General features: G+C 40.2%; 1 protein-coding gene across 1 annotated transcript; it reads right to left on the minus strand.

Moving 5' to 3' along the window:
* Nucleotides 1–4,552: 4,552 nt before the first annotated feature.
* On the minus strand, nucleotides 4,553–19,245 carry emc8 (ER membrane protein complex subunit 8). Its single transcript, XM_043706606.2, has 5 exons — nucleotides 18,989–19,245; nucleotides 11,639–11,715; nucleotides 9,631–9,700; nucleotides 8,574–8,668; nucleotides 4,553–5,118 (listed from the first exon to the last, which is right to left on the minus strand). The coding sequence occupies exons 1-5, from the start codon at nucleotides 19,190–19,192 to the stop codon at nucleotides 4,959–4,961; spliced, it is 606 nt and encodes a 201-aa protein (XP_043562541.1). The 5' UTR covers nucleotides 19,193–19,245; the 3' UTR covers nucleotides 4,553–4,958.
* Between the last annotated feature and the right edge of the window lie 3,014 nt (nucleotides 19,246–22,259).

Raw genomic sequence — 22,259 nt, forward strand, 5'->3', positions numbered from 1 at the left:
AAGACGGAGGTTCAAACTCAGGCTTACTAGTGGAGTATTTGCACAACCATCACTTTCATCAAATTTGGATTCAAGGACTGTGTAAGTTAGATACATAGCCATTTACAGAGGGCCATGTTTAACCTGTGCTAGAGCAACTGGAACAGATTCTCCCTATCCTGTGCCTTCTGGTTTCAAATATTTCTGCAAGTCAGCTGTCCTTCAAGTATAAAACAGGTTCAGCTTCAGCCAACCCTTCTCGGGCAACCTACTGCATGGTCAAACAACCTTGTGTATTAAAGACTTTTGTAACAAAAGGATCAATAACAAGTTTGAGGGTAGAATTTAGTTATTGAGATAGCACTGTCCTCCCCCACTCCTCCAGCCACCTGGAAAATTAATGTTAGCTTCTGACTCTGCACTTGTCTAATTGGTCCAAGAGGCCAAACACTAGTCAACTGGCCATTATCAAGTGATTGCTGCAAGTAATGCAGAGGCCTTTACCAGGGATCACTCTAGATCCCTGGAGACAGCTGCATTGCTTGGAAAGAGCAATAAAAGAAAGATGGGGCCAGATTCAAGGACAGTGGGTGGCCTTCAGCACCCACAGCACGAATGCCTGATAGCAAGGGATACAACAGACCAATGACTAAGCCAACAGGATTTGCTCCACAGGATGAGAAGAGTGAGATATCCATGCAAGTCCACTGAAACCCTGAACCACCACTGAATCCTTATCAGCTCACTAATGAGACACATTGCTGAGTGTAATTGACAGTACCCTCATTCTCCCACTAAATTAAGGATAGTTTTCTGACACCATCAATCTGCTGCAGAATTAGCAAGCAGACTGACTTCCTAATAGAACGTTGGTATGCGTTACGGGGGAGTGAACACAGCTGCAAGGATGTCTCACTGCAGCTGTACAAGACCTTACTGAGACCATGTGGATTCTGTCTCGGCATCAAAAAGATATACTTGACATAGGAAGTTCAGTGAAGGCACATACTGATTGGTCATTCAAGGTGAGATTGAGTTGACTTGGTGTGTATTCAGCAGAGATAAGGAGGATGAGAGAAGTGGATTGATATGTGTGAAGAGACTAGATATGCAGGATAATGTTCTCCATAACTGGGGTGTAGAACAAGAGGTCATGATCTCTGGATACAGGTAAGTCATTTTGGCCTGAGACAAGGAGAAATTTCTTCAGAGGGTTGTGATTGAGGAATTCTCTACCACAGGAGACACTGGAGGCCAATATGCAAGAATGTATTTAAGATTAAAACAAATGGGTTTCTAGAAACTAAATGCTTCAAGGGGCACAAAGAGAGCTAGAGTGCAATGTTTAATATGATCATCCTAACAGCAGAACAGATTTGCAGGCTAAATGGCCTAAACTTATTCCTTCTTACTATGTTTTAGATGTAGATACTCATGTTCATTCTCCTAACTATCCCATCATCATGTCTACTTCACTGAGCTATATTAGACTCTGCCCATTAAGTTTGGATGGCCTGAGAGGTTTAAGAAAATTGTGGTTATGTATAATTCACTTAGACCAACTCCTAACAAGAAAATAAACTAATTACACTGTCCACAATTTACAAGTGGGAGAAAGTGAGGACTGCAGATGCTGGAGATCAGAACTGAAAAATGTGTTGCTGGAAAAGCGCAGCAGGTCAGGCAGCATCCACGTTTTGGGCATAAGCCCTTCTTCAGGAACAATTTACAAGTACCTAGATACAGAGGCTTTGTACATAAAGACTTGTGAAATAATACTAAATGGAAGTGAAAATAATCATCTCAGTATGTAGTTCAGGAATTATAGCATACAAAAAAATGCATTAATATAGTGCCTTTCACAACAATGGGGCATCCCAAGTCTCTTGACTGATAATTAATAAGCACAGTCACTGCTGCAGAAAAATGCAGCAATTTGCAAGAGGCCTGAAATAACCAGATTAAAAAAATATCATGGGAGTTTGAAAGATAGTTGCTGACAGAAGAGCTTGATTTGTTTTCAAGTGTGAAAAGATTTTTAAATTTAGAAACAGCAACCCCAGGGATGGAGGAAGATCAGGATTCTAACAAAATGCTGCTGCTAAAGTACACTACTGATACAACACTTCAAATTGTCAGGTAAGGTGGTGGAGATCTGTGGAGTGTTGTGAACAAATTCGGGAGCTACCACAGCACTACAATAGAAATTAAGAGTTCAACTGCATGAGGTGACTGCAGAGCAAGGCTTATGTCCATTGTCCTGCCAGGGTTTGATACAGCAGAGTTAGACACTGTCATAGGCAAGTAGGATTAAATTTGGTTGCTCCTGTAAAGAACACCACCAGCACAAAACTAATTCAGGTGAATGCTGCACTTGTTTTAAAGGGCTAATTCTTTGGAAATAAAAATCAGTAGAGCGATCTTATCCAAAAGAACAATGATCAACTCAAATTTGAAATAAAAACCGTGCCAGAAACATAGGTCACTCAACACCAAAAAGGAAAAGACAAGCGACACAGTTAACATCAAAATTCGTCCCCACAACCTCAAAGGAGTGCAACTGAAGCTGTGCATCTGGATGGTGTTCTGTGAACACTCATAACAAAATTCAATCATGCAAATCTATCATGGATACACCAACAAGCTACGTGTCTCAATATGCTTTCAACAACAACAAAAGCAAATCCAACTACCCAGCAACTTGCCATGATGGACCATTTTCAGAAATGGGTAGGCTCCCATCCTGAGAAAATTTAATCAATCTCCAATCCATTGCTACCAGGCAGGCTCTGAATTCCAAAGGAGCAACCGTTCCCACAACCGAGAACTTAAAACATCTTTTCTAATATCACAACCAGCAACTTTACAAACATTGATTGGAGTTACAATGCCTGACGTATAGGCAGCAGGAATACATTAGTACTCAGATGTGCTGTAATCAGATAGGAACCCTATTTAGTATGCTCCACTTAGTAGCCTAGGAAAATTTGCAGGATTATTTTTGCATTTTTACAATCAAATGTTTGAAAGTAGTTGGTCACAAGGCTAAAGGCAGCTCAACTGCTGGCAGCCCTGCTTAATGAAAAGGTTGCAGGCAGTGATTTTAAAAATGCAAATAACGTACATGCAATGTCCTTTAGTTTTAAATTGTTTTAAATGAACAGCAGAGTGGCGTCTGTTTCCATTATTCATTTCCCACGCTGCCACAGAAACAGAAATGCAAGTTCAATTCTGAAGACTTGGAACATTCCATGCATTTACTTATAAAAAAAAATTTGGAGAACAGAGAATTTGAAAAAGGGCATGAGCTCAAAGTCAACATAAATATACATGCCATGTACTGATGCTTGGATTTGATATTATTCTTTCTGTACTGTTCAGAAAGTACTACAAATCTGTGATTAAGAATCAAACATGGGCCAGAGTTGTAAAACCCAGAAGTGACCTTAAGAACAAATGGGACAGTTAAACAAAAAGCTCAAGCTTATACAATGGATTATGGGAGGGTATCAAACTGCATAAGAATTGTAGTAAGCACTTTAAATTAAATTCAACTCTTCAAATAATAATTTGTACCATTTAGCTTATTACTCGGTGATACAGTATTAACCGTTGGAGATGGGGAACAAAAAGAGAAAACTAGATTTTGAAAGCTGTCACCCCTGCACTCCAAATGACCAGAATAATGTGAAGCTACCAAAATAATTACAGAATAAAACCAACTCAAAACAATGTTAAATCAATCCTGTACCATGGGATTTGTTCAACATAAAAATAATGTACAAGTCAGTTGCTCAGATGACAAGTAACATACAGGTACAGCAATCTACATTACGCTGGTTGGTAAATAAAGCTGATGTTGAAATATGAAAATCATCTCTCATGGATGAAACTTATAGTACATTTTAAACTAAACCCGCATAGATGTTTTATTATAAAATGGTTTCATTCATGGAGCTTTAAATAAAAATGTTAACGTTTTTACAACACAAAGGATAGGACTCTTATTCATACAGATGTCTAATGGTTGTGCAGCCAGTGACTTGCAATGTTGAGTGCAATTTCAAGAATTCAAAGTTCAGACTTTGGTGCTGTTATATCTAGGATTTCAGTTACAAATTTAAAAAAAATGTAACTGTACTAAATATTTTGCAAATGTGAAAACATTTGAGTCTCTGATTTATATAATATTTCACAAAGTTAGAACTTTCCAAAATGTTTCACACCTAGTGAAGTACTTTAAGTAGTTACTGTATTAAATTCAAATCACATTAATTTTGCAGTTAATTTATTGCAACATACACCATTGCACTTTGGTACAAAATGGAATTGAATCCACGACTTATTCAATCTTGAGTACCTGTGTCTAGGTAAGAGTTTTTTCCATTTCATACAAGCTTAAGCTGCATGGCAAAAATAATGCCATTATTTTAGTGAGAAAAAATTAGTGGATATCTTTTCCTGTTATCACCCCACCAATTTATTTGCAAATTAGAGTCAAATCTCAAATTGGGGCTGAATCACATTAGCAACTACAGTAATAAAATTAATCAAAGAAACATGCTGCAGGATATTCAGACAAGAAGTTTAAACTTTCATTTAATCAAATATTCTAAAAGTATTTCATTTTAAACAGACAAAAATGTTGAGGGTGCAAATGTTAAAAAAATTACACACAATTCACTTGTCTCCTTTTGAAATACCCAAAGTTTGATTTATGACTGAAACTATTAACTAAAATATGTTATTTCATCACAAACTTATTGTCCTGTTGTGAATACCAAGAGATCTATGGCTCAATTATTAGAAGGCATAAATCTTCTCTCAGCACAGTACGCTGGTATGCTTATTGTTTCCGTTCTTTAGTGAATTAGTACTCATCAGGTTTCACATTCATTAAGGGTCACCCTTTGCAGTCAAAAGCAGCTGCAGGTCCCTAGCTACCAAAAAATGCCCTAGAACATTCTTAGAAAGCTGTCTCAGCAAAGGTGAAGAATAGATTTGTTGATCTCTGGGTTTGTCCAGTCATTCCTGAGATCATCCATGTGGTTATCAAAATCCACTAAGGAGTCATAGGATTTACCATCCAGGAGACAGTTCATGATTCGCTGCACCTCTGACCAATCTTCACAAAAATCACTGCAAAAGAAACAAAAATCAACTAAATGCACACAAACATGACAAAAATGCATAGTTCATTCCAGGTGGTATCAACTAGTGATGGGGAACATGTCCTTACAATCCTATTATCCCTAAAGAAGGTGCTTCCCTCTTCCCCACCAAGTCTTAGAGAGTCAAAATTCAGACTAAAAAGTGTACAAGGACTAACCAATGTCTTTTCTTTTCTTCAAATGTGGAAGAAAATACCTTTTATTGAAAGAAAGATGTACTCAAAATAAAGAACTCAAAACACCAGTTAAAAAACCCATAGAATTTTTAAATCGTTGAAGACCAATAGTGGTTTATGACATCTGACAAATGTGTTTTCAGGATCCAACTGTCAGATTCGACTAAACTAAAAATATTGCCTCCTGCTTCTTTCAAGCCATGAAAAATATTTTTAGATTAAAAAAAATCTGTTTACCTTCAACTACTTTCTATTAAAAAAAACACATGCTAAACGTTAGCTTCTCCACTTATTCTCATCTTAGACATTTTATTTCCCAACTTAGAAATATCTACCACATGAAGGTCAGTGTTTAATACTTTACTTGTTACTTACTTCAAACAGTATATCCTATTTACTTGCCAAAAAAAATGTATTCCTACAGAAACCATATCACAAGCTTATTTCTGTAAACGATTGAAATGAGCAAAGATTTCTCCATATAGTCTTGCAATTACTTCTATGAAACTAAAAATATAGTTTTGCATGTGGTAAATTAAGATTAGGACATGGCTAGAAGTTTAATATTAATGTATGACCAAATGCACCTTTCACTGTTATTGAGCAGTTAAGTTCTTTTTAAAATAAAACATAGAACTTCCATATAAATGAAGGCACAAGAATAGTAAATTCAGAGGCCCTCCAAGGTAAATCTCTTCAGTTCAGAAACTTATTGTTTGGAAAGATCAGTTCCGTGGAAATTGAGTGTGCCCATAGCATTGTTTTAGTACAGTACTTTGGTCACAGAAATATGAAAGATTTTTGTACTTGGATCAGTAAAATAAATTTTCTTTATCAAAAAGTAAACAGTGGATGCTGGACATCTGATACAAAACAGAAATGGTTGGAAATAGTTAGTCATCAGATTAGATAATATTTGTGAAGGAAGATGCAGTTAACAATTCAGGTATGTGATCCTTTATTAGAAGCTGGAAAAGTAGAGATGTAACATATTTTAAAGTATGGGTGTAACGAGGAGAAAAAGGTCAGTCAGTGATTGGGTGGAAGACAGAAGAGATGGTTCTCTAGTCCTAAAGGGATTGGAGACTGTGAAGAAAACCAAAAAAAAAAAGTGCTTATTACTAGCCTGTTGCTGGCTGAATGCAAGAAAAACCAAAGGAAGTGGGAAGATGATGTCTGAAATTGCTGAATGCTACATTCCAGCCTCCGCACAGACCCCTGGCCTAGAGATGATTCAGGAGCAGACTGCCAGGTGGAACGACTTATTTTGAACACTTTCATTCTCTAATTTACTTCTTTGATTTTGTACTTTTGTACCTAGGAATGCTGTGAAGGTCTACAATGCTGGGCTTTTCATTGCTTTATTTTTCAAATTTTTCCCTAAGAATTTGTACTTCAGAATCTTTATCTAGGTACATTTATACTAATATGGTGCTGCAAGTGACAACTTGTAAATTGGTCACTGTACTCAGCAGAATTATAAGCATGGAAACAGACCCTTTGGTCCAACTCGTCCATGCTGACCAGATAACCTAAACTACTCTAGTCCTATTTGCCATCTCTTGGCCCATATCCCTCAACCCCTCCTATTTATATACCCATCCCGATGCCTTTTAAATGCTGCAATTGTACCAGCCTCCACCACTTCCTCTGGCAGATCATTCCACACACGCACCACACTCTGCATGAAAAAGTTATCCATTTGTTCTTTTATATCTTTCCCCTCTCACCCTAAACTTATGCCCTCTAGTTCTGGACTCCCCCACCCCAGGGAAAAGACTTTGTTTATTTATCCTATCCATGCCCCTCATGATTTTATAAACCTTGATAAAGTCATCCCTCAGCCTCTGACACTCCAGGGACAATGGCCCCAGCCTATTCAGCCTCTCCCTGCAGCTCAAATCCTCTGATGCTGGCAACATCCTTGTAAATCTTTTCTGAACCCTTTCAGGTTTGACAATATCCTTCCAATAGCCATGTGAATACATGCAACAATAAAGCTAATTCTAATACTAAGAGCACAATGGAAAATCAAAATGCCTAAAACCTCAAGGTCACATTTGCAGAGCTAATGGAGGCATTTTGCAGAGTGGAATGGCTTGTTTGTGTCTTTTACATTTGTTTTAATCCCAATCAGCAGCACATCTGCTCCAGGTACACCTTTTATGCTTTGGTACCCTAACACCTTTGGCCCTGGAAGGCTAGCTTTTCTGTCATTGAATCTCTCCCATCTTTTATCCTTGCGCTACCCATTCCTTGCTCAACATATACAACTTTGCCCAATTCTAAAAGATCAAAGACTTGAAATGTTAAGTTAATTTTTCCATTGGTGCTGCAAAACCCGAGCATTTTCAGGACTTTTGTTGTTATTTTAACCAATTTTTGTGTTATGTAACATTTAATCACTTAGGTAAATATTTAGACATTCAGTGCTTTCCAGTTTCCCTCTTTGTGGTTAGGGCATTCTATAATCCAGAAAATTCAAAGAAAAATTACTTGGTCCCTAGAATTCAGAACAGGAGCAGATGCATATATGTTTTTTTAAAGATGTAGGCACTGACTTATTCAAGTTAAAAGCAAACATGCTCGTTAGCAAATTCTGGATCATAGTTTTACATTATTTGATGATCAATTTCTAATGTGTTACTTTAAAGCAGGCCATTCCCCTGATATGTACAACAGCCTCTTCTGCAGAGTGCACAAGGATACATTCTAGATGTGCTTAATCTGTGTAAACTATTCACATCTATACTATTAGCATCCATTTTTAAAGGACTAGAAAGAGAGCTTGCAGTTAAACGAGCTCCTTTCACATCCTCAGATATCCTAACTTTATCACAGTACTTAAAAACTGAAATATGTTGAAAAAATTGGCAGCTGATTTGCACATAAAGATCCCACAAACAGCAATGACAAAAATCACATACTTAACTGTGTTTAAGTCATATTAATGAAGATATAAATGGGGCCAGCACACTGGCTGAATTCCCATGTTCTCCAAAGAATGCCAGGTACAAACCTATTTGAGGGGACAGTATATCTTTCAGTCTTATTGGACAGTGCAATGCTCCATCAGATTTTTTGCTCCACTCTATAGAGTAGGACTTCATTTAAATCACTTTGATTCAAAGAGTGCTCTCACTAAGCCATTGCTGATGAAACCAAACAAGAAATCAACCATCTGTAACACTACATTGCACAACACAAGTTCAATACCCTTGTCTGTTTCACTAGAGTAAAAACTCACATGTTAGGGTCTTTGCATCGCCATTTATTTTCATGGTGTTCATATACTACAATTGATTGTTCTTCACACTCCATAGTAAATTTGTGATTGTCCACCTATTTAAAAAAGGACAAGACTTAGCACTAGAAGTCAAATATTACAAACAACCCTGTAGATTAATACCTGAAATGGATGAAAACTTAGTTTTCCCTTCTCTTAAATCAACTCTGACTAGTGAAAGTGCTCAGACTTGCTCAACTACAAGTACTGGCAGTGATCCAATACCCTGCCCCAGTGCCCATGAAGATCTGCCAGAGTGAAAATGAAATCCAGAAGTTGGTTTCAAATATGATCAAGTTCAAAAGCAGAATTTGTACAGGGCCCTGAGACCACACCTGGAGTACTATGTGCAGTTTTAGTCTCCAAATTTGAGGAAGGACATTCTGGCTATTGAGGTTCACGAGGTCAATTCCCGGAATGGCGGGACTATCATATGTTGAAAGATTGGAGTGACTGGGCTTGTATACACTTGAGTTTAGAAGGATGAGAGGGGATTTGATTGAAACGTATAAGATTATTAAAGGATTGGACACACTGGAGGCAGGAAGCATGTTTCTGCTGATGGGTGAGTCCAGAACCAGAGGACACAGTTTAAAATTAAGGGGAAGGCCATTTAGGACAGAGTTGAGGAGAAACTTCTTTACCCAGAGAGTGGTGGATATATGGAATGCTCTGCTCCAGAAGGCAGTGGAGGTCAAGTCTCTGGTTACTTTCAAGAAAGAGATGGATACAGCCCTTAAAGATAGTGGAATTAAGGATTATGGGGATAAGACAGGAACAGAATACTGATTGTGGATGATCAGCCATGATCATAATGAATGGTGGTACAGGCTCAAAGGGCTGAATGGCCTACTCCTGCACCTATTATCTATTTCAATCCATATTTGAACGTTTTCCAAAGACCAGTATCCCAAAGCTAACATTTCAGTAACTGTCTTGAAAGTCAACACACTGAATTAACACTTCTTCCTCTGCAACTTAAGCAGCAAGATACACGAGAAATCGCACAATACTGTACCATGATTAGGGCAGCATCACTGAAGTTTTCTGCAATCCGAGAGGCAACCCTTTCAGCAACCTGGTTTGGGCTGCAAAAACAAATGGAAATTACAACAAAACTATCAGCCTGACACATGCTGCAGGTTTTTCAAAACTGAGGTCAGAAATGTACAAGACATCACTGTTGGGGCAAAATAAAACTCATTGGCACTACTGAATACTCATGACAATTATTCTAAAATACAAACTTATAACAATGCAATTATTCTCATTTCACATTGAATTGATTTAACCAGAGTAAATGGCCAAGGATGCAGTCAGGTCTCAAGACTGTGGATCTGTACCTATTAGAAGTATTTCACAATAAGATCCTCAGAGGAGACAATGGTTTGAAGCACAGTCCCCAGGAGGGAAGATCAACAAACTGTGAAAACACTGCAACATCAATGCAAACACAAATTAAGCCATCAAAATGTATAACTCAAAACCAGTGTGACTATTTTATTACTCCCCCCACCCAAATTTTAGATCAACAGTATCCCTACACATATTCTTTGTGAGCAGCCTGTGCAGGTGGTGTACACAGGCATAATACTGAACTTTACATCCGAAAACAGGTAAAAGACTAAAGTATTTAAATTGATAACAAAAGCACAATACTTAGATTAATGTTGCCGAAGCAAATGAAGCAGTGGTTTTCGTTGTGGGATCAAGTCTTCAGAATCAAAACATCTGACACAAAACATGAAATGTAGGGTGTCATGCTGGGATCTATTCAAGTATTTCTTACTTTCCATTAAGACTCATTTCAAGACAGTAATATTTCAGCATGTCAAACATTTAAAAACACAATCATGAGTTCTGGGAGAATTGTAATCATGAGACCACATACGCAAAGACTTGCAGGTAAAATAAACCCAAATAATTAGGGTCCTAAATCAGAAATAGAAGATAGAAAATAATGGTGTGAACACAGGTCTGTAGCTGGCAATCTGGTTGATACATTCAACAGAAACAGAGGAAAGAGATTTAAAATCACAAGATTTGACTACGAGAACATGAAAGGATTGGCTTTGCATTTTATTCTACTTTTTTAAAAAGCTCATGACAGAAACACATCAGTTGGTCTCAAGCCTTTGACAACATCATCGAGCAAACAATCGAGAATCCGTTCAGTGATTGTTAAATAATAGTCACAGAATCAGACTCCTTTAGAATATTAAAAAACTAGGCTCAGTTTACGAACACAAAAACTCAATGCTTAGATCACACATTAAGTGCGTTTTCCTCTGGTTCAGCATAATTACAAAATTCCCCATAACAAGCCTCTTTTATATAAAAAAAAGTGTTGGGCATTTGCCTGTCAGAACAAGCAAAGGCTGTACACGGAACTGTCAGAAACACTGACAAAGCTTGGGAAATCTTTAATCCGTCCCAAGTCCCTATCTTGCAGAGCACTGCCTATTAACAATGCCAGCAGATGCCTATTACTTTTGTAACCTCTCCACTTCACTGCTTCCTGCTAATTGCTAGCACCCAGCCCAGAAATCATTCCTGTTTTATCACTCAATATGTAGTAATTACAGGTACTACAAAGTGTGAACTGTGGCACAGTTGCACAAACCTTCCTAAAGTGTCTCCAACTCAAAACAAAAAGAAAGGCACAAACAATGACTCAAGAGGTGCATTCATGGACCTTTGGGTGCTGAGCCCATGGGATATAGTTTTTTTTTAAATATTGAGCTTGTGAATCATCTTACACCCCCCCCCCCCCCGGCTCTCTTGGGTACATAATCCAATAACAAACAGGAAGCCAAGCCAAGCATGTTGTTTTTGTACATTTCAGGCGCATTAATGACTGAATCTCATTCACAGGAATTGATCAACCATCCTCCCTAATCAAAGAGGGTAACAGGCAGAGAAATGTGAAAATTTGATAACATTTTAGTTAAAAGCTAAGCTTAAGACTTTTAAAACTTGTTGGTACAATATAGCTCATTCCACATCCCATCAAAACATTTACACACCTGGTGTCCTTCATACGCTCATTTGCCTGGTAATATCCTGCTATTATGTAGTTATTCTCTTTGCACCAAGAGTCAACCTGAAAGCAAAATGAATAAAAGAAATTTAGAAAATAGCTTTCTGTAGAGTACCAGCAGTTATGAGAGAAAAAAATTATGGTATTTTATTTCATGCATTATATTTCACAACTCTTTGGCTCTCCAATTTCCAGAGAAAATCCTACAAAATCTTGAGACTTTTAAGTAGAGACTGGATTGAGTTGGCAAGGGCAAGCATACATACAACATGAACAGATAAGCAGAGAAACATTGCTGTTTCGCAATATTTGAGGGGTGGAGATGGGATTGCAGAAGAGAAATGGAAGAAATGGATAGGGTGACCCAACAATCTCAAAAGCAACACAGGGATAGCTGAGAAGAGACTGAAAAGCAGTGACGGTTCCACAGGATCAAATGTTACTTTGGCTGTTGCAAACTTAGCACTATGACCAGTGCAGAAATCAGGTGGGAAAGGACTGAATGTGAAGTGATGGAGGAGTGCTAATTCTGTGATTGAGGCAAACGCTTGCTTTGATCCTGGAAAATGAAGGAAGGTCAGGGATTGAGCAGCACTCTATGGTCTAAAGAATATGAAGGGCAATGTAACAAAGGTGCATAGAAGCAATTAAAGACAGATCAGCCACAATATATGAATGGCAGAAATGACTCCAGGGACTGAATGATATTATGCTGCTCTTTTTCTTCTAAAAATGGCAAAGGACTAAACTGGAGGTAGAGTGAAAACATGCACAACATTTGGGGGATAGGATAGCTGCCTTCCAAGGCAAAAAGTGTTGTCAGTGAATGGAGGCACTATTCAATAACAAACCTGGGCAATTATGGATTGTGATCATCTTGACAAATTTCAGAAGGCAAAATCAAGGAGGCAACTGTGTAGAGTAGGAAAAGGGTTATGAAAGAGGAAATGGAGTGAAGAAAGTTGTGTTCTGTCAAGAATGAAAAGTTATTTAGCACAAGCTATTTACTGATTGACAGTAGGAAGGTTTAGATGAAACTATGGACCTGAACAGTTTAGGAGGATCCTAAAGGAGAGAAGGATTGTGTGTTACATCTGAACATGACTTAGCTGGAGTAGCAGAAACATTAGCGCTGATGTGCAAACATGGCAAGTATTTTCAAGTATCTAGCTAGGTTTACACGAGTCATTAAAAAAAACTAACGGAAGACACAGGATAGAGCACATTGCAAGAGACCACACTTAAGGGGCTGTCTGAAAAGGTGGAGTTATCAGGGAGGTTAAACAGCTGTAATAAAAACATGTTATTGTCATAATGTTTGAGAGAATGACATCTAATATGCTTTACCGTTTGTCAGTATGACACCCTCTCTAACCCCAATTCATTACCCAGTTTCCATGTGATTAATAGAAAGAATGATTAGAAGAACCCGAGTCCCAGCATCTGCAGCTTATGCCAATTCTCATCCAAAGAAACTTGCCTAACTTTATCAGTTATTTTAAGAAAAGGTACTTGCCCCAACAACTTTACTCAGCAATATATTCCTTGAAGCAGATCTTTTCTGCCACCACCCTGCCATCCATCCATCCCCCCCCCAACAAACCTACCTAAGTAAACCAATTCTCACCTTAGTAATTGGCTCTTGATTTCAGTTTATTCATTTGAAAATCTTGAATCATATCCCAACCTCTGCTTCACTAAGAAATCCAAAACAGTGAACATGTTTTCTCTCAGTTCCATTATACATTAGTTCTTCATGGTACTTTGCCCAGTTAAGTCACATCATTCTTAGGAAAGTGAGTACCAGACTTGTACAGAATTCAAAGGCCTTGGCATTGTTCAATTGAGGATGGTTTGGATCTACATTGTCTTTTGCAATTTAACATGAATTTAGGGCGGCACGGTGGTTAGCACTGCTGCCTCACAGTGCCAGAGACCTGGATTCAATTCCCGCCTCAGGCGACTGACTGTGTGGAGTTTGCACAATCCCCCCGTGTCTGCGTGGGTTTCCTCCGGGTGCTCCGGTTTCCTCCACAGTCCAAAGATGTGCAGCTCAGATGAATTGGCCATGCTAAATTGCCCGTAGTGTTAGATAAGGGGTAAATGTAGGGGTATGGGTGGGTTGCGCTTCGGTGGGGCAGTGTGGACTTGTTGGGCCGAAGGGCCTGTTTCCACACTGTAATGTAATGTAATCTAATAGAGTTATTGGCTTAAAGAGGAGATGCTTATCTCATTTCACCAGTCAATAATTTCCCTGTTCACCCTGTATTTCTTTGGCTGTCCTGTATTCCCAAAATATAAAAACATGGTTATCTGCATTAAAATTGCACATAGAAAATTTCTGCCCACATCCCTATTCGATCTAAATTCATCATCATTAAGTCAATTGAGCTCAGCTCACTGTGGGACTGCACTTTATACATCCTTCCATTCAGAATAATTCCCAGTTACATGTACCAACATACACGAATGACAGGCAGTAAGAGCAGGAGAAATTCCTAGTCAGTCATGCTATAGCTCCCAGCTGCAACATGTGAAAGTGCCTACATCTACTTCCCTCCAGAGGGATCTGTGAAAGCACTACAACACAAACCCAATGCTTCCCCCCCACCTACCCCAACTCAGTCAGCCAATCTAGTGGGGGGCCGTTAATATCAATTCCATTTATATCCTGGACTAGACTTCTCATGAGACACCTTATCGCAACAAAGTCTGTCCATCATCTTAAAAGACACAAGGTTAGAGTGTGATAGAATATTCTTAATTACCTGAGGAGCAAAGCTTCAAGCAGCTTGACTACATCCTGGTCAAAGCAACCAGTTTGACTGGGAGCTCATATACCAACTTCAATATGCAATCCCCTCAAAGTGGCAGCAGAGTGCATCATTTCTAAATATGAGCAGCAATAATTCAAGGTTCCTCAAACAGCATTTTCCAAACCCATGACCTCAACCAGGAGGTGGCGGCAGGTACACAAGACTACCACCACCTACCTGCAAGTTCTCTTCCAAGCTACATACCATCCTGACTTGGAAGTATACCACTGTCGCGGAGTCAAAATTCTGGAACTTCCTATTCAACAGCACTGAGGGTGCCTCCCATCATCAGTGGTTCAGAAAGTAGCTTACCACTGCCTTCTTTGGGACAATTACGGATATACACAGATACTGACCTAGCCAGGGATGCACTCATCCAAAGAACAAGAAAAAAAATCCTGGATTTCAAAAGTGAAGCATCCTTCGCGATAGTCTCCATATGCAATAAGACACTATACAAAGAAGATCTGTATCAGTCCTGCCTAAATGGAGTGTTGGGTCTTTAAGATTAATCAGCACTGATAGCAATACTTTAGAACATTTTACAACATGCATTTACAACACTTGGCAAAAGTTTTCAAAGCATTTTATAAAATAAAAAAAGGAGCATGGATGCCTAACCACAGGACAGATTTGAAGAGAGTGTGGTGCTGAAAAAGCACAGCTGGTCAGGTAGCATCAGAGGAGCAGGAGAGTCGACATTTCAGACATAAGCTCTTCATTAGGAATGAAGCTTTTCTAGCACCACTCTTCGACTCTGATCTCCAGTATCTGCAGTCCTCACTTTCTCCACAGGACAGATTTGATAAAGTGATCAAGGCAAGACTGATAAAGGAAACTAGTCGTGTTGGAAAAAGTTCTCCGATTCATTGTAAACATAAGAGATTTAGAGGGAATTCCATAAAATTTGAAGACTCCGACAAAAGCATTAAATGTCTGCCTTCAGAAACCAGGGTGAAAGGAGGAGGGAGAAGATACTCAGGTGGCAACAGCCCTGGAAGAGGGGGACTCAGTCCACGATGTCTAGTTGGAGAACAGTATTTAGGTAAGGGGGGAGGGGGGCGTCAAGCAATAATGATATTTTAAGAGTGATAGAAATAGCATTTTGAGCAACAGAATACCAATATAGATTGTCATATGGAGCTTAATATGGAACAAAATGGAGATCTGGGCAACTAGCAAGAAGAGGAGAACCCAGTATTAGGGTGTTACTACACATGACAACTGATGGAACGCGTGGACGGCGGGGATAGGGGAAGAAAACAACTGATATGGTCAAATGAAATATGTGGAAATACATGAATTTGCAGCTGGAGATGATACAGGGGCTAAAGCTCAGCTCTGAATCACATTTGACGAGCACCAAAATGAAACCTGGATGTGGTGGTAAGCAGTAAATGAAGATCACTTGGTTTTTCCATCCATCCTCTGACTGGGTTTTGTTAACTGCAACTTGCAAGAGTTAGAAACCGGATACAGTTTACTGCCCTCTACAGGAAATCTGGGGAACTGATTGTCATCAGATCTCAACCAAATCAAATTGAACAAACTGAGATTATGCAGTATCTGAACCATCTATACCTAGAATGTTTAATTCAATGTCAATGCGCTTAAAAATAACTGAAAAGAGAAGTGGAAAGGAAGATGTGATTAAGAAAGTTAGAGGAAATGTCCAATAATTGAAGGTGGAGGAATAAGACTCCACATTTTCAACATTAGAGAAGTTGCTCAGGAGTAGAGGAGACCTATCATGCTGGTAAAAATCCATTTATCTTTAAAAGTGCCTACTTATCACAAAATGCAAGGTGTTGCATTTTAGTAAGGCAAATCAAGGTAGGACTTATACACTTAATGGTCGGGTGCTGAGGAGCATTGCCTTCCTTGGGGACTGCATGTTCATAGATCCTTGAAGGTGGAGTCATAGGTAGACAGGGGAGTGATGGAGGCATTTGGTACACTTGCCTTTATTGGTCAGTGGTGCTGGAATCCAGCACCACTGATCCAGAATCTGGTTTCCAGCATCTGCAGTCATTGTTTTTACCTCCTTTATTGGTCAGTACTGAGTATAGGAGTTGGGAGGTCCTGCTGTGGGTGTATAGAATAGCTTAGGCCGCTCTTGGAATAATGCGTTCAATTCTGGTTTCCCTGCTATAGGAAAGATGTTGTTAAACTTGAATGGGTGCAGAAAAGCTTGGGAGGATGATGCTGGGATGGAGGGTTTGAGTTAATAGGGAGAGGCTAAATAGAGCTGGGTCTATTTTCTCTGGAGCATCGGAGGCGGAGGAGTGACCTTACAGAGGTTTATAAAATCATGAAGGGCATGGATAGATGGACAGTCAAGTTTTTTTTTCCAACCAGGACAGGGGAGTCCAAAACTCGAGTTTAAGATTAGAGGGGAAAGATATAAAAAGGGACGTAAGGGGCAACCTTTCACACAGAGTGGTGTGTGTATGGAATGAGCTGCTAGGGAAAGTGGAGAAGGCTGGTACAATTACAACATTTAAAAGACATCTGGATGGGTATGTGAATAGGGAGGGTTTAGAAGAATATGGATCAAATGATGGCAAATGGGGCTATATTAATTTAGGACAGTATGGACAAGTTGGATCAAAGGGTCTGTTACATGCTATTCAACTCTGACTTTAAGGTATCAGTGCAGCAAGCATTAAGCAAGAGTGGCCCTAATTTCAGCCCAACATCCAGACTTCTGCATTTAATTGAGAATGTCTGAAGAATCAAATTCACTGCTCAGATGACTCCTTAAATTTGAGTTTTGACAGCCACCATTTTATCCTTAGCCAGAAATCTAAATGGATTGCTTTGGTCATCCTTGTGATCATCTGAAGGAGATAGAGACTCATCCAAGACTTAATCCTTAAGTGATTATTTTCAAATGGAATTGAAAAGCAAATTAGAACTGGTTGTCAGCAGTAAGTGGAACCAATGTCATGTTTGCTGGTGACACTACCAACTAGGAGGAGAAAGTAAGGGCTGCAGATGCTGGAGATCAGAGCTGAAAATGTGTTGCTGGAAAAGCGCAGCAGCTCAGGCAGCATCCAAGGAACAGGCGAATCGACGTTTCGGGCATAAGCCCTTTTTCAGGACACTACCAACTAGTAATGAGACAAATGAGGTACAGAAATGTTAGTTATGAATCTATAAATTATATGTGGGGAAGGCCATTCAGCTCCAGCGTTCAATATGATCATTGCTAATCTGATTATAACTTCAAATCTGCATTCTTCCCTATCCCTGATAAGCAAGGACAGGAACAGTTAACAAGGATTGAATGCACCTCTGACTTTAAAATATTCAAGAACTCTCTTCCTAAACATCACTTGGAAGCAGAATTTCAAAGACTCTCAATCCTCAAAAAACAAAAACATCCCATTTCTGTTTTATCGGAGTGATCCCTAGTTTTAGATTCTCCTGCAAGAGGAAATACCCTCTTCACATCTAAGAGGACCAATCAGCAAAAGGTAGTTATTTTTCAGATCCACAGAGAGCCCAAGTTACTACAGTAACAAACGAAAACAGAAATTGCTTGAGAAACTCAGTATGTTTGGTGCATCTGTAAAAAGTTTTATGTCCAGTGATCTTTCTTTCATATGACCCTTCATTGTTCTGAAGGAGGGTTTCAAGACTCAAGGTTAACTACTTTCTCTTTACAGATGCTACTATACAGGCTGAGTTTCTCCAGCAATTTGTTTTTGTTTATTTCAGATTTCAGCACATGCAATTGTTTGGTTTTACGACAGTAATGTAATTTTTTGTGCATGTCGTAAACTAGAGTTACAAATAATGACAACAGAGATGCCAACACTTCTTTCCATCAGATGCCTGACGAGGAAACCTGCCTGCTCAAACTGACCATTTGAATCTGTAGGTTGATAAGCTGTTTGGCAGCTTTATGTAAAAACATGCTGTGACCGAAGTCCAAGTCACTGAAGTTTCAGGCTGAGAGGCAGATTCAGTACATACTGAATCAAGAACTCCAGGTGTCATTCTAAACAATGTGAAAGAAATCAAAAATACAACTAAGCACAAACTACTTCTCTAGAAACAGTATGGAATTGCAAAGACCTGTATTTAGGTAGGATGCGATTACATCCTCCACCAGCACTTAGACACATCACATACAGCAAATCAAAGAGATTCCAACTTGGAAACATTTACACATGAAATTCTAGTGATGACACTGGTGTGCGGATGTTTACAGGTTTATGGAAAATGCTGGAAATCCAGAACAGGTGAGGCGAAGATAGGTTAACATTTTGAACGGGGAGGAGAGGGAAAAAAAAAGTGGCATTTCCGAGTACAAAAAAAAAAAGAAAGCCTCTCCTTCCTCTCGACCCCCTCTCATACAGGTACTCCAGACTCTGGCAGCAACGTCCCTTTGGCACCACATGAGCCAAAAGAGGTTAGCCGAGGACTCCGATGCTGCCAGGCCTGCTGCTGGGGGGAGGGGGGAAAAGACAGTTCCCAGCAGCTTCCCTCTGACCGCGCTGCTCTTCTCTTACCAGAGTCAGGGCCACCTCCAGCATGGGTGCGAGGGCCAGGGTGCCATGGAAGAGGGGGACGCAGTCCACGAAGAGGACGGGCTGGCCGTCCTTCCTCTTGTGCTTCTCGGCCACCAGGATGCCGTTGACGGCGCAGTGCGGGTACTTGGCGGCGTGCAGCAGCATCTTGCAGTAGGCCTGGGTGGTGAGTCTGAACAAGGTCATGGCCGCGGGTGGGATGGGGTGGGGGTGGGGGTGGGGGTGGGGAGGGGGGGAAGAAGGGTGTGTATGTGGGAGGAGGGGGGGCTAGTGGGACTGACGACGCCGACGACGCCGCCGCCCTCTCTCCTTCCCTCAGGCCCGGCCTCAGCAAGCCTCCTCGAGTTGCTCGATCGCCTGTTAACGCACGGTCATCGCCCGCCTGCTCCCTTCCTTTCTCTCTCTCCCTCGGGTTGGGTGCGGTGGCGGGGGCGGGGGGGGACACGGCCTCTCACATTCTCCCCCGATCTCGGATACCCGAATCCCCGCCGCACGCTCTGAAGGCAGCACCAGCGCCACTCACCAGGCCCCGGCGCCCATTCACCGGCAACCGCCGTAAACTGTCAAAGAAAAAGTCGCAAAGTCTACAGTCGCGGCCGTGACAGTTTGAGGGCGGGGCTTCTGTTATGGACCAATAGTAGCGAGGTATCTAGTTTTAATGACCAATAGGAGTAATGAAACAATACTATCTAGACCAATAGGATTATAGGTCTATATTTATTGACCAATAGAGTCGAGGGACCTGCCTCTAAGCACCAATAGGAACAAAGAAACTATTTCCTATTGACCAATCGGATTGTCGCGAGATATATATATATATATATATAGATATGATCCAATAGTGTTGGGGCCTATTTCTAAGGACCAATAGTATCAAAGGAACTATTTGCTATGGACCAATAGGATTGCGGGGTCTGTTTTTATGCAACACTAAGAATACAACAGACACTTTTATTGACCAATAGGATTGAGGGGTCTACTTCTATGGACCAATTGGAACAAAAGAATTATTTTCTATGCCCCCCAGACGATTAGCTGACTATATTTATGGACCAGAAGGATTGAAGGGTCTGTTGTTATGCACCAATAGGATTGAAACATCTAATATTATCAACCAATAGAATTCAAGTGTTTGTTTCCATCGACCAATAGCGTTAAAGGATCTATTTTTATGACCCAATTATATTGAAAGATGGTGGACCAATAATCTTGCTTGAAGCTCGATTCCCCTGCTCCTCAGAAGCTGCCTGACCTGTTGTGCATTTCCAGCACCACCGTCTGCAGTCCCCACTTTCTTCCAGTCCATTGAAAGGATGATTTGTTTCGACCAATACGATTGGAGGACCATCTTGAAAGCCCAATGGAATATGAGAGGCGGAAGTGGGTACTACAGATGCTGGAGATTATAGTCTAGATTAGAGTGGTGCTGCAAAAGCACAGCAGGTCAGCCAGCATCCACATAGCAGGAAAATCAACGGCAAAAGCCCTTCATCATATGGGAGTCTAGTTGTGATGACCCAATAGCAGATGGGAACGTATGGAGTAACAAGTGAGGTTAGTTTAGGTCTAGTTTAATGGATCAGCGAATAACCTTTTACTTTTATCACACTAGAATCCCTACAGTGTGGAAACAGGCCCTTTGGGTCAACAAGTTCACACTGACCCCGTGAAGAGTAACCCACCTAGACTCATTTTTCTACATTTATCCCTGACTAATGCGCCTAACACTTTAGCATAGCCAATTCGCCTGACCTGCACATCTTTTGAAACGTGGGAGGAAACCAGAGCACCAAGAGAGAACCCATGCAGAAATGGCGAGAATGTGCAAACTCCACACAGACAGTCGCCTGAGGCAGGAATCAAACCTGGGTCCTTGGCACCGTGAGGCAGCAGTGCTAACCACTGAGCCACCATGCCACCTGTTACTTGCTGGATCAGTAATTTGATAGGCTTTTCCTGTTAGACTAATTAGGCAGAAAATACTATTTTGACACGAGGGAAGGGCCAATTTCTACAGACCAATATGACAGAGTCAGTTTTGATGGACAAATACACTTTAATACAATAGTTCAAAATCACACAACACCAGGTTAAAGTCCAGCAGGTTTACTTGGAAGCACTAGCTTTCGGCGAGTGGCTACTTCATCATTAAATATAATATTTTGTTATACTAATAAGAGAAGTGGACCAATTTTAATAAACCATGAACCAGAAATGCCTAAAAACAGCCCCTTTTTGATGGTCTCATGGGAAATGTGGTTTGTCCCAATGACACCAAAACATAAATCCACACAAATGTTTATTTAGCGCATTACCAATGTAAGAAAACAATTAATAACTTCTGAACTTAACAAAATTCTATATGAACAAGAGCAAAGGAGCCATTGCAACCAGATTACAATGTCAAGTTAGTTGGACGTCTTGCAATTTCTTCACAAAAAGCATAATACTGCAGATGTTGGAAATTAGAAACAAAGAAAAACAGACGATGCCAGAAATAGTCTGGAACTAGTTGGAAAGAAACAGCAAAGAGCCAAGATATCCATTAGTCTGTTGAAAAAAGTGTACACAAGGGAAAAAACGTTATTTGAAGAGGTATTAGAAATCCTGCAGAGTGTGAAAATAGATAAGTCCCCTGTGCTGGATGGGATTTATCCTAGGATCCTCTGGGAAGCCAGGGAGGAGCCTTTGGCATTGATCTTTAAATCGTCATTGTCTACAGGAATAGTGCCAGAAGACTGGAGGATAGCAAATGTGATTCCCCTGTTCAAGAAGGGGAGTAGGGACAACCCTAGTAATTATAGACCAGCGAGCCTTACTTCAGTTGTTGGTAAAGTGTTGGAAAAGGTTATAAGAGATAGGATTTATAATCATCTAGAAAAGAATAATTTGATTAGGGATAGTTAGCACAATTTTGTGAAGGGTAGGTCGTGCCTCACAATCTTATTGAGTTCTTTGAGAAGGTGACCAAGCAGGTAGATGAGAATAAACCGGTTGATGTGGTGTATATGGATTTCAGCAAGGTGTTCGATAAGGTTCCCCACAGTAGGCTATTGTACAAAATGCGGAGGAATGGGATTGTGGGAGATATAGCAGTTTGGATCAGAAATTGGCTTGCTGAAAGAAGACAGAGGTGGTGATTGATGGAAAATGTTCATCCTGGAGTCCAGTTACTAGTGGTGTACCGCAAGGGTCAGTGTTGGGTCCACTGCTGTTCGTCATTTTTATAAACGACCTGGATGAAGGCGTAGAA

This window comes from Chiloscyllium plagiosum, unplaced genomic scaffold (genome assembly GCF_037043375.1).
Source record: "Chiloscyllium plagiosum isolate Xiang-an unplaced genomic scaffold, Cpla_swu_hap1 HiC_scaffold_17, whole genome shotgun sequence".
NCBI classification, from domain to species: domain Eukaryota; kingdom Metazoa; phylum Chordata; class Chondrichthyes; order Orectolobiformes; family Hemiscylliidae; genus Chiloscyllium; species Chiloscyllium plagiosum.